The sequence below is a fragment of the Galeopterus variegatus genome, unplaced genomic scaffold (assembly GCF_000696425.1).
Source record: "Galeopterus variegatus unplaced genomic scaffold, G_variegatus-3.0.2 Scaffold2292, whole genome shotgun sequence".
NCBI lineage: Eukaryota > Metazoa > Chordata > Mammalia > Dermoptera > Cynocephalidae > Galeopterus > Galeopterus variegatus.
This window is the reverse complement of record NW_007728403.1, coordinates 191,604-203,948: the sequence shown is the minus strand read 5'-3', so window position 1 is coordinate 203,948 and position 12,345 is coordinate 191,604. Positions and strand designations below refer to the sequence as shown.

The 12,345-nt window shown below is 36.7% G+C and overlaps 1 protein-coding gene across 4 annotated transcripts in view; it reads right to left on the bottom strand.

Moving 5' to 3' along the window:
* Nucleotides 1–12,345, bottom strand: part of SEC23IP (SEC23 interacting protein) — a 40,268-nt gene that overhangs the window by 3,726 nt on the left and 24,197 nt on the right. For 3 of the 4 annotated variants that reach the window (XM_008581200.1, XM_008581201.1, XM_008581203.1), the window contains exons 13-18: nucleotides 8,823–9,020; nucleotides 7,455–7,610; nucleotides 6,775–6,877; nucleotides 5,446–5,631; nucleotides 4,609–4,771; nucleotides 4,025–4,126 (exon numbers count right to left, since the gene is read on the bottom strand). In XM_008581200.1, the coding sequence (XP_008579422.1) occupies nucleotides 4,045–4,126; nucleotides 4,609–4,771; nucleotides 5,446–5,631; nucleotides 6,775–6,877; nucleotides 7,455–7,610; nucleotides 8,823–9,020 (888 nt within the window). In that variant the 3' untranslated portion in view covers nucleotides 4,025–4,044. Of the gene's footprint in view, nucleotides 1–4,024; nucleotides 4,127–4,608; nucleotides 4,966–5,445; nucleotides 5,632–6,774; nucleotides 6,878–7,454; nucleotides 7,611–8,822; nucleotides 9,021–12,345 lie in introns of those variants that run through there. The other variant, XM_008581202.1, reaches the window with a different exon arrangement.

The window sequence follows — 12,345 nt, the reverse complement described above, 5'->3', positions numbered from 1 at the left end:
GATTGGCAAAAGTTTAAAAAACAGTAATACCCAGCGTGGGCAATGGTGCAAGAAAACTGGCACTTACGTATTTATGTTAGATGTGAAAATTGAGCAGCCTTTCTGGAATGTAATTTAGCAATAAATATGGACCAAAAAGTCTTTCAAAATGTGCACTATTCCTAGATCTAACAATGCTATTTCTAGGAATTTATCCCAAACAAACAGAGATGTGGGAAAAGTATGTAAAACTACACGTTATAATAGTGAAAATTTGGAAGATCACCTAAACATCCAACTATGGGGGAGAAGTTAAGTTTTTTAATAAAAAAATAGAACTATAAAATGGAATGCAACGCAATTATTAAATTATCATGTATAACTGAAGTACTGTTAGTACTAACAAAAGATTAGAATAATCTAAATGTCCATCAACAGGGGACTAGTTAAACAAATTATAGTGTAACAGTCAATGGAATACATTAACAAGAATGAGGCAGCTCTCATGTTCTGATATATATCCTTCTCTCAGCCTGAAAATGATTTTCTTCCCCCAGATATGCACCTGGCTAACTTGCTAAAATGATACTTTACCAATGAGGGTGTCCCTTGCTATCTTATGTATACTAGCAACTTGCTCCCATCCAAACACACTCCTCCCCTCCTCACCCTGCTACTCACTGTTTACCATCTGGCACCCTTCAATCGTTTACTGTTGGTCTGTCTTGCCCAGAGGAAGTAAGACCCTTGAGGGAAGAGACTTTAGTCCACTACTGTGAACTCCAGCACTTAGACTAGTACCTGGCACTTAGTAAAGCACTCAACAAATACTAGATGGATGGGTGAATGGATGGAAAAGGAACAATCTCCAAGATACAATGGTAAGAACAGTGTGACAATTTTGCTATTATTTGTCTTTTAAAAAGGAAAAAAATTACACATACGTATGCATTAGGAGATGCCCAGAAGGATACACAAAACTAGGAACAGTGACTGCCTCTGGGCAGGGAAACTGGGGAAGAGTTACAGGAGGGCGATCCTTCACTTGCCACTTTTAAAAGCTGAACCAAATGTATGTATAACTCATTCAGAAAAACAAACAAATATTGTAAATACATACCCACACACATATACATGTTGTAGGCAACACAGGAAAATTATATAATATATCCTTAAGAGGAAAAAACACACTACAACATAGCAAACAATATGAAATACATGTATACAAACTTAGAAAAAAGCTTAAAAGGATTAACTTCTAACATTTTTTGTTGGTAAGATTATAGGTAATTTCTTCTGCTGCTTGTTCTTTTCTGTATTTACTAAGGTTTCTGTACAATGCACTATTATTTTGTAATTGTTTCCAAAAATTGCTTTTCAGTACAGAGTATCTGTTTTACAGCATGTAACAGCCCCACAAGACCCTACCACACAGCAATTCCCTATCCATCATACCTCAACCCCCTCAAAAACCTGCTCCCTGGGCTGGCCCAGTAGCGCACTGGAGAGTGCGCCGCACGGGAGTGCGGCAGCACTCCCACCGAGGGTTCGGATCCCATGTGGAGACCAGTTCCCGCTCACTGGCTGAGCGTGGTGTGGGCGCAACACCGAGGGTTGCGATCCCATTACCGGTCAGTAAAAAAGACAAAAAGGAAAAAAAAAACCTGCTCCCTCCACTAGCCTTCCCAGGAAAAGGTACCGCCATCCAACCAGTGGCTCACATTAAAATCCTAAGTCATACTTACCTCTTCTTTCCCTCAGACCCTCAATGAACTCATGGGTAAGTCATGAACAACTCTACCTCCAAAACAGATCTGAATTCAGTCACCTCAACACCCCTACTACTATAGCCCTAGTCACAGGCACCACCAGCCTCTTATCTATTTTCCCTGCCTCCATTCTCGCCCCTCTAATTGTCTACCCTCTACCCAGTGCCCAGAACAAGCTTCCTAAAGTATAAACAACATCATGTCACTCATCTTCCTAAAAGCCGCCAATTTTTCATTATACTTAGTACCAGATCCCTCACAACCAGGCCCACCTACCTCTCTGACTCATGCTGCTCCTTTGTGTCTTCATTCATTACCCTCTAGCTATACTGATCTGCTTTCTGTCCCTCAAACACGACATGTCTGTGCCCGTCTCAGGACCTTTGCAGCTGCTCTTCCCCCTGCCTGGCCTGCACTCCCCATACCCACATACATCCAACTCCTCCTCACCACTCCAATGTCATCAATTCAGGGAGGCCTTTCCCGGAAGCAACCCCCAGTCACTCTCTACCACATCTTCCTGTTATTTTATCTTATCCGTACACCTATCAATATTTAAAATTGACTTATGTATTAGAGTACAGGCTTACTGCCAATCTTCTCCCAGGAGAAGGTAAATTCCTTGAAGGTGAGTATCCAATCTTGTTTACCACTTATCCCCAGCATGAAAATTGGTGTCTGGCACATAGTAGGTACTGAATAAATATTTGTCAACCAACTGAATGACTATTTTAAATTGAAAATTTAGACTGTAATAGTTTTTAATATTACACTCAGTTTATTTTATTATTATAATATCAGAAATGGTGAACATGGATAAAATGATACAGAGTTTGATTATAAAATGGTTTTGTACACCTTTTTCCTACTCTGTTAACTAAGACTCCCTTATATACAGCATAAAAAACACCAAAATGATCTAAATGCTCTTTAACAGAAAACTGGCTAAATAAGATGAAATACAGCCATAACCCCGTGTGTGTGTATGTCTGTGCGCGTGCGTGCGTGCGTGCGTGCGTGTGTAAAACCATTAAAGAGAATGAAAAAGACCTACACATGCTAATACAGAATGTTGTGCCAGCTGTCTGGCTGACTGAAAACATCAATTTGCAAAACAATATATTTAATGAGATCTATTTGTTTTAAAATGCATGCATATTTGTTTGGATGTGCACAGAAAAATTTCTCTAAGGAAACCCTACTAAAGATGGTCACTTCTCTAAAATGAGAAGGTAGATGCTGAAGGGATCTTCACTTATCATCTACTGTTAGAAAACCGAACAGTTCTAAAAAGTACTTTTGATTTCAGCAATTTAGAGCTCAGCACTTTATATTTCACTTTTTCAAAAGCTTTTAAATTTTTATCTTTAAAAAAAAAAAAAAGTTACTTGTGCTGGCCAGTTAGCTCAGTTGGTTAAAGCACAGTGTTATAACACCAAGGTCAAGGGTTCAGATTGCTGTACCAACCAGCTGCCAAAAAAAAATACACTACATATTTTTTAAATTGGAGGTATCAGGTGTCCCAGGAGGGCAGTTAGGAATATAGAGCATGGGTGACTTGCAGGTTAAGTTCACCCATCACCAATTTAACCCCCTTCTGTATTCTTTCTCTCTATAAAGGTTGGGAATGCTTAAAACATCACTTTTACAATCTTTCATACTGACTGGGTGGGAGGGAGACAAGGGACACAGGCCTAGTCAATAGGTATGAGAGAATTTCTGGACATGCTTTTTCTTTCCTAGTTAAAAGGGATAGATATGACCAATACTGCTCTTTCTCCTTATTCAGGCCTTGAATGTAGATATGATGTCTGGAACTATAGGAGCATCTTATAACTATGAGGCAGCAAGAGCCAACACTCAGGTAGAAAGATGCAAGCAGTCGGGGTGTCTGGCTCCTTAACAGAGCAACCCTTCCTGTTTCAGAAGAAAACTAAACCTCCATTTGTTTAAGGTAGTGGGAATTGGGTTCTGTGACCTATAGCCAAAGGAATTCCTAACTGATATTCCTGGGAATCGATTTTAAAAAGAAACTAAAAATAAAAGAACTCAAATTCTATGCAGATTTAGAAAGAAGACTGTAAGTCAGAAATGCATATTACAAATCAATTCCCCTCCTTAATGTCTCTATTCTGAATTTTTAAAAATAAAAAAAAAAAAAACTCATAGGAAAACAGAAAAGAACAAAAAGAAAATCACAGTCAATATCAACTCCACAAGAAAGACTTTAGAATGCAAACAGTTAGAATTTATACATGCAATAAATATAAACTCACACAGAAAAACTGAAGTCTGATCAATGCTGTGGCTGTTCTGGACTAATGTTCATTGTTCGATAAATTTCTTTAAGTAGTAAGAGGGCAGTATCTTCAGATTCCCTACGAAAAAGAAAAGCATATTTACTTAAGAAACAATCAGTAGAAATTAACCACTATGCACAAAGGTGGAAATGCAGCTTTTGTTTTATTCAACACTATTTAAGAAAGGCAAATGACAGTAAAGCAATGTAATCTCTGACCTGCCCTTAAAAACTGGATGCATGCCAAATAGTTGTGTCGCACTTCTTGTTGATGATGGGGGGATACACGAAAAATGGCTTTTCAGAGTCCCTACCACTCCCACTGTGAAAGACATCCCTACAAAAAATCTGCAAGTACCGAGTCTCTGGTCAAAAGCAGATGACATACTGCCATCTTGTGGATAACTGAAGCGAAAATATACTGTTTTGAATACATAGGAGTTCAAATTAATATTCCATAACAAATAATATATTAGTATAAGAGTCTCACTAAAACTAAAATCGCTGTATGTGCTAGCACCTAAAGGCCACTCAAACGTTATCAAAGTTAAGAATACTTACCAATAGCATAAATGACTCTGAAGAGCGAAAAGATATTCATTAAAACTCTCTATTGGCTTTTCTTGAAGAACGTAGTCAATTCGGCGGCCTCCATTTAACATTCCAACCTTTCCTAAGTAGTCCTCATCCTTGGAAAAATCTGGACTTTCAACAATCTTTTCTGCTAGAATTTAAATCATTTCAATATCAAAGTCAATCACTTAATCATTATCCTTTGACTTTAGCTGACTTTCTGGGCTCAATGAGAACACTGCTTGACACACGTAGCAACCTGGGGAGCTACCAGGTTCACTCCCCATTCCTCCAAAGAGCCAGGGGAAGAGGGGCTGGTTACAGAGGAGAGAAAGAGCCAACGAGCTGACAGAAGTTGTGAAGATAAGGGGTGAGAGAGCATTGTAGAAAGAAAGGAAATAGAATTAGAATCTGAAAAAGTCAAAAACATCACGGCACAATGACCTGACATTCATATGAAGTCTATAACAACACAGCTAAACAGTATCAGGAAGATAACTTCTCAGAGTGAGTCTTTAAAATGCCTGAATACAAACTCAGTTCTCAACTCTGATATTGCACTCTGGCCTTACGAGTCTCAACAAACAAAAAATTGCAGAGTAAAAAGTTCAAGTAACTATCAGGTAAAAACTAAGAAAAAAGGATAACATGGATTTTGAAGTAACACATGTGACAGTAAGTTTACCATAACAGATTTTCCTTTATAGGAAGAGCCTCTACAATTTAACAAAAAAGACTAGAAAGAAAAGCATCATTAAACAATTTATAAGTGTTATGTTCACAAACAATGTTTGTACTAGAAAATGCCTCGAACGTCAAATTTACCTTCAACTACTTGCTTTTCTTCTTCTTCTTTGATTTGATTGGCTACCTTCTCCAGTTCTTCTTGCAATTGAGTTGAAGAGGTATGAGCACGGGCAAACTCATTTAATGTCTGCCAAGCACTTTTCAGAGAGCTAATAAAACCTTGCTTCAAATCAGATCCCATACGAGAGAGACTTTCTTTCAACTCTAAAGAGATTAAGATGACACACCAAGTTAATTAGCCACTGGGTAGAATTCTGTATCACAAAAATTAAAAGTTAATACTCTTCTCAGAAGGGCTAAACCCTCTTCTGCCTTCTCTTAAACATCAAATATATATATGAAGTGTCCCAACCAAGAACCCTCACCATGTTAAACTGTCATAAGGAGTCTCACTCTGTCATTTTTTTTTAATGTCTAAACTTGATCCAACCAAAATCTATAAATTTCCTCTCTCCAAAAAAAGTTCATATATCACAAAAATGTAAGCACATTCACATGCTTTTTTTACTGTAAGTTAAAAAATGGACCCACAAGATTTTTAAAAAATCAGTTTTTCTTATCTGTAATAGTGAAAAGGTTTCAAGAATTTAAGATTCCAATACAACACAATGTAAACTTCTAATTTAGAAATGAAGAAACCCCTACCCCTTTGCTTTTTCTACTTTTGCCTATTAATCTTATTTGAATTCAAGGCCTTTAGAGTTATCAAATTTCTCATTTTCACTTCAAAAGAGCTAAATGGTTTTTAAAAAGCATGACATTAATAAAACAGACAAAAAACACACTTTTAAATGAGAGGGTATGATCACTTTTTTCTTCTCTTCTCCACACTCCCATCCCTTCCACCCAACTTTTTAAACCTAGGGATAAGTAGATGCCATTAACATGCAAAAGAGAAATCTAAATCCCACCTGGAATTATTAATCCATTTGTTTAATGAATTTTTTTTTAACAGGGAAAGTTTGTCTAGTTTGGAAGGAAATAACAGCTTATTTGACTTAGACAACATCAAGTTTATTTCTTGATGGTTTGGTCATTAGTTTAAATGTTATTCCTCTCCCAATTCCAAAAATTATAACCAAACTCTATCAAAAATCTAATTATGCATCTTATCACCTTGCTACCACCTTCCCCCAATTCTTAATTATCTTAACAATCAGAATGCCATCAAAGAGAAGGAATGCATTCATAAATTCTTTATAGCTCATCCAAATCCTTAGTAAAAAACTTCTGAACATTGTAGGCTCTTAAATAATATTAAATCTGTCAGAAAGAATTTAGTATTAAAGTTTTTATAATTCAGTATGGATCACAAAATTACAAGTTTTTATGGTATCTGCTTTTTACCTAAATGAAGTCTTTTTCTGCCTTTGTGATGTGGAATGAGAACTGCTTTGAGGTCCAATTCTGGAACAATCATAGGTTCTAATCTATATGCCACTGGATCAAGCTGTAAATAGAAGAAATGGAAACTAATGTAAAGCCGCTGTATGTTGAGTTTATATGCCACAGTCAGGTAAGAAAAATGGATAATTGGCAAACTAGGGACTTTTATATTTTTCACACCTTACTCAAATACTGGCAAATTATAAGAAGATTTTCAAGTTCATGGGTAAAATTTCTTTGCAAGCAAAGCAACAGAATTATTTCCTTGAACAAAGGCTTTTTGGTGGAAAAGTTTATTGGAAAGTATCAAACTATATCTCTCAGGACAGAGAGCTAAGCCTTACAAAATCAAAATTGGTTTTGGGCCGGCCCGTGGCTCACTCGGTAGAGTGCGGTGCTGATAACACCAAGGCCACGGGTTCGGATCCTATATAGGGATGGCCGGTTTGCTCACTGGCTGAGCGTGGTGCTGACAACACCAAGCCAAGGGTTGAGATCCCCTTACCGGTCATCTTTTAAAAACAAAAAAAAAATCAAAATTGGTTTTAATTTCCAAGAAGTAAAATCCTGAGAATCTACTAGGATAAAAATGACAGGTTCTTCATCTTCTTCAAAGCAGAAAGTAAATTAAATTCACTCACCGGATGATAAATATTGAAAAATCCTTTACAGGTAGGAAGTCTGTAGTTCTCATCAATCCTATCCACTCCTCGAACAGTAAGAAACATACCAATTGGAGATCCCAAGGCAAAGAAAATCTCTGGTTCAAAGTCTAATGAATTGTAAATAACAGAAACCTAGAAAGAATCAAATAACCATAAAAGATGATCATTCCAATATCACACAGTACAAAAATTCTTTCCAATTTTCAAAAGTTCTTAGAACAACACTCACTTAAAAGCATCTAAACAAAGATGATGCCCCTTGTAGACAGATATTGCTAGCTTAAAAGAAATAAAAAATTGTTCTTTAAAATCTTTGTAGTTATTTTGGCTATACTTTTACTTATCTAGCATAATATATACAGCACATAAAAAGTATATTTATTATGGCTATCAATGTGGTAAAACTACAGACTCTAGAATCAGTCCATGTGGGTCTGAATCCTGTTTCCACTCCTTACTCGCTGTGTGACCCTGGGCAAGATTTTTAACCTCTCTGACCTCCGTCTTAGTTTCCTCATCTATAAAATGGGAATTATAACAATGCCAAACCCACAGTTTGAAAAATAAGTAACCTAATCCATACAATGTGCTTAGTACAGAGCTTGGCATATCTTAAGCATTCAGTGAGTGCTACCTCTACTGTAACTACCATGCTCTCTAGTTCAGGCAAGTTTCTTTCCATGAGAAAAATAATTTGTACCAAAAGAGCCCCTGTTTTGGATAGGTTGTATGTAGTCTCTCAAAAGAAAGAACTGACATTTCTAGTTTACAACTCTCTTTCATTTGTTTCTCAGTGGCAGGAAATGTGTCTTTGTCATTTTGGTATCTTGAGAGTGAAGAAGAATGGCAAAATCCAAGCACTAGACAGAAGTCCAGTGAAAGAGCGCAGTACGGCAAGAATCATCATGCCCGCTTCTCAGATGATGACAGTGAAGCTCAGATGCGTGACGCGACTACCCCAAGAACACATAGCCAGTGAGTGGCCGAATGAGGACTTAGATCCAGGACTTCTAATTCCAAATTTAAGGATATTCTGAACATAATTTTCTAACTATAACCACTTCTGTTGTTAGTACCTATGACAGACTAATGCTGTAAAATTATGAGTGGTGGAAAAACTGAAATAAAGACAATTTCAAAAGTCGGATAACATGTTCCACTCATGTTCAATCCTTTATTTGAACATTATGAAAGAAGGATAAAATTTTTACTAAGAGATGAAATCGGTTTTCTCCATACACCCCAAATAAATGTTAAATATTTTAAAAATTTATGCCAACCTAAATAATAAAGATGTATGATTCCGACATAAAATATGTAGCTCTAGTCAATATGCAAACTTACCTGTCCTGTGCCAACTTCGAAAGACTCATAATCAACACGCACAGAAGAAACATAAGCACCAACTGGAAGTTTCCTCTTTGACTCATTAGTTTCTGAGGAAAGAGAAGCCATTTCTTTAGTTTTCTGAGCAATTTCCTCTTGTCCTTTTGTTGATGTGGCCATCGCTGCCTTCTTTTCTGATGCTGCTTTTTTGTGTTCCTGTAAAATAACAAAATTTTATAACATCATCTTGAGGAAAAGTTCAGTTCTCAGTGATCAATATGAAACATGCTACCTCAATATCAAGGAATAATTAGTAATTTCTTAGGCATAATAACAACATTGTGGTTATTAGAAAAATGTCCTTTTCAGTCCAACCTCCCATGCCCCCAGCTGGGTGGTGGGGTTTGCACTGGCCACGTGCTGGAGCAAGAGTTGGATTTCAAGAGGCAAGAGACAGATCGAGGTTCCTGCACTGGGCACAGAAAGCTAGAGGGGCAGGTCAGATCACAGTTCCTAAGGATGAACATGAAGTCTAATGGTCTGAAATCAGATGTGGCAGAGCAAATAACTTGCTATTAGGCAGAAATGGGGCCCATGAGTGGGAAACCTTTGTGTGGGATGCTCGGCATTTTCCACTGGAGAGGGTGGGGTGGTCTGTGATGCTTGAACTGCTATGAAAGGGATATTTTTAACGCAGTGTATTTATAACTCCAGAGCCACTCATAACGTTTTAAAGTAATAAAAAATTTGAATTAGTTCAGATTAAAGTATATAACATAAGGAATGGAAATTGCATTTATGACCAATTAATAAAATTAACCTTTTTAAGATTTTACGGAAAAAAAGAAAAAAAAAAAAAGAAAGAAAGAAAGAAAAGAAAATGTCCTCTTTAGAGACACATACTAAATATTTAGGGAAGAAATGATATGATGCTTTTAATTTGCTTTAAAATTCTTAAGGAAAAAGGATTAAGAAGCAAAGAAAATACATGACAAAACAGCTACAATTAAATCTAAGAATTGACCATTATTAGATGAATCTCAAAAATAATACTTTGAGTAAAAGAAGCCAGATACAAATGAGTACATATTATTGATTCTATTTATATGAACTTGTAGAATAGGCGAACTATTCTAAGTGATAGAAATTAGAAAAGTAGTTGTATGGTGGGAGGAGTTAACTAGAAGGAAACATGAGGAAGCTACTTGAAGTATAGAAATGTTCTATTTCTTATTTTAGGTGGTGATTACACAGGTATATACAACTGTCAAATTTATTACAACAAACACTTTAATATCTATCCATTCCCACAGGTAAATAAACAAAACTTTGGGGGCATCTATATAAAAGGAGTTATCTCTGTAATGAGACAAATTCACACTGGTTTATAATTATCCCTCAATATAGCAGCAATGTAAACAGCTGCCATGGGTGGACTTGTCTACTCCCCACAAGCACGTGTTTCAGTTTCTGTTATAGCTATCAACAGTGCATAAACAAAACAGTTGGCCAAACTGGTCTTATCTATTAATTAATTCCAAATACTAGGAAATCATGAAAGAAGTCCAACTTGTTAAATCAAAAGGCAACATAAGAAAAAGAAAACTCTCAGTCAGCCAGCTTATAAATGATTCCACTATTAATGTTTTTGGAAGGCTTGGTTACCTCTGCCCTTTAGAGGTAGCACAAGATTAAAACCCAAATCCAAAATGAGGAACATTTTCAGGTTTATTCAGTTTAAAGTTGCTTCCTCATCTAAAAGTACCTCCCCCGATATTCACAGAACTTAACATTCTAAATTTCTAAAACAGCTGTCAAAAGAGATCATAAACTGTCCTACTGCTAAGAGCTGTTTTGTTCCCCTAAATTAGCAATAATTTTAAAACTAAATGAACCAACATACACATACTTGACTATTAATATTCCCAACGTAAAAACAATTCCTTCTCAACTGAAAATCTCTAAGATGGTTTTCAAGGGAAAAAAAGCATACAGGCCACAAATATTTGATCTCCTTTTTATAAAATAATTGGCTAATTTGGGTTATTTCAGCTACAGTAAGTCAATAGGACAAACCATCTTATCTTATTATCTGTCTGGCAGCACCTTGTTATCTGTAAGAAATGCAGAACAATCAACAGCAATCCGCTGAGAAAGTTTCATGGTTCATCCAAAGGCAATTACTTTTGAATTTAAAAAACAAAATCACTCTATAGATTTTTACTCACTTCAAAACACTCTTATAATGCCATAATTTATATATTCAAGTCTATAAACCAGGCTCCTAGAAATTTTTAAAGAACTATAGAACACTTATCTACTTTTCCTTTTATTACAGAATAAAATTAGGGACATGACATAGGGCCTGAAAACATAGCTTCTCATTTCTTGTGTAAATCTTTTTTACAGGCTTTTGCTTCACTGATGCATACATGGAGACAAATGTTTTCACGCATAGGACACCCAGCCTGACATACAGGAACTAGCATGCTTGTTTCCCAGTCTGTTTGACCACCATGCCTGTCAGAGATTAATACCTGGGCATCTCTGAAGCAATTGCTGTGGGGCTCAAGTGAGGTGAAGAGCTCTTTGTAAACTGGAATTATAGAATGACTCAACATACAGGAAAAATGACATGAAAGAGATACCTCTTAATTGCCAAACTAATAACCTTTCTCAACACTTAAATACTGTTTGTTCAACATCTAAAATGTCTTGAGTTGCTCCATTCCTTTCCATCTCCTAGTTTATACCCCTATCACCTCTCACTCAGTCACTACACAATTACAATGACTATGATAAGAGATTCCCACAGGCTCTTCCACCTCCATCTCTGCACTGTAACCAAGCAAACTCTCTAGAATGCAAACCCAACCACAAACCTGTCCTGCCCTCACTGCCCCATCGGCCTACAGCAGGTTCTCAAACATCTCCTCAGAAACTAAAACAAGAGGTTCACTGCTGCTAAAATGAAAGTGTGGCCTGATAACAGGAATATAAAATCAAGTTGATAATAGATTTGTTACAACTTTAAGATTTGCTCCAACATTTTTTTGCTTTCAGTACTCCATACCAACCAGTAGGCCCCAGCTAATAGCAAAAGAAAGCAAATGTTAATGGAAAACTGGAAAAGAGTCAATACACTCAAAAATTCATTTATTACAGACATATGCGTTCACAGCTGAAATTTTATAATGTGGTTTATGGCATATATTTTTTAATGTTTTAATTTCTAAAAAAGTTAAAATTAGGGCCGGCCCGTGGCTCACTCGGGAGAGTGCGGTGCTGATAACACCAAGGCCACGGGTTCGGATCCTATATAGGGATGGCCGGTTGGCTCACTAGCTGAGCATGGTGTTGACAACACCAAGCCAAGGGTTGAGATCCCCTTACCGGTCATCTTTAAAAAAAAAAAAAAGTTAAAATTAAAATTTAGACTATTTTAAATAGATGGTTTGGTGCTTAACCATAATTTGTGATAGAATTAATAAGCAGGCTGGGACAGTGGGGGGCTGAGGGCCCCAGCCACATACCCCCCCCC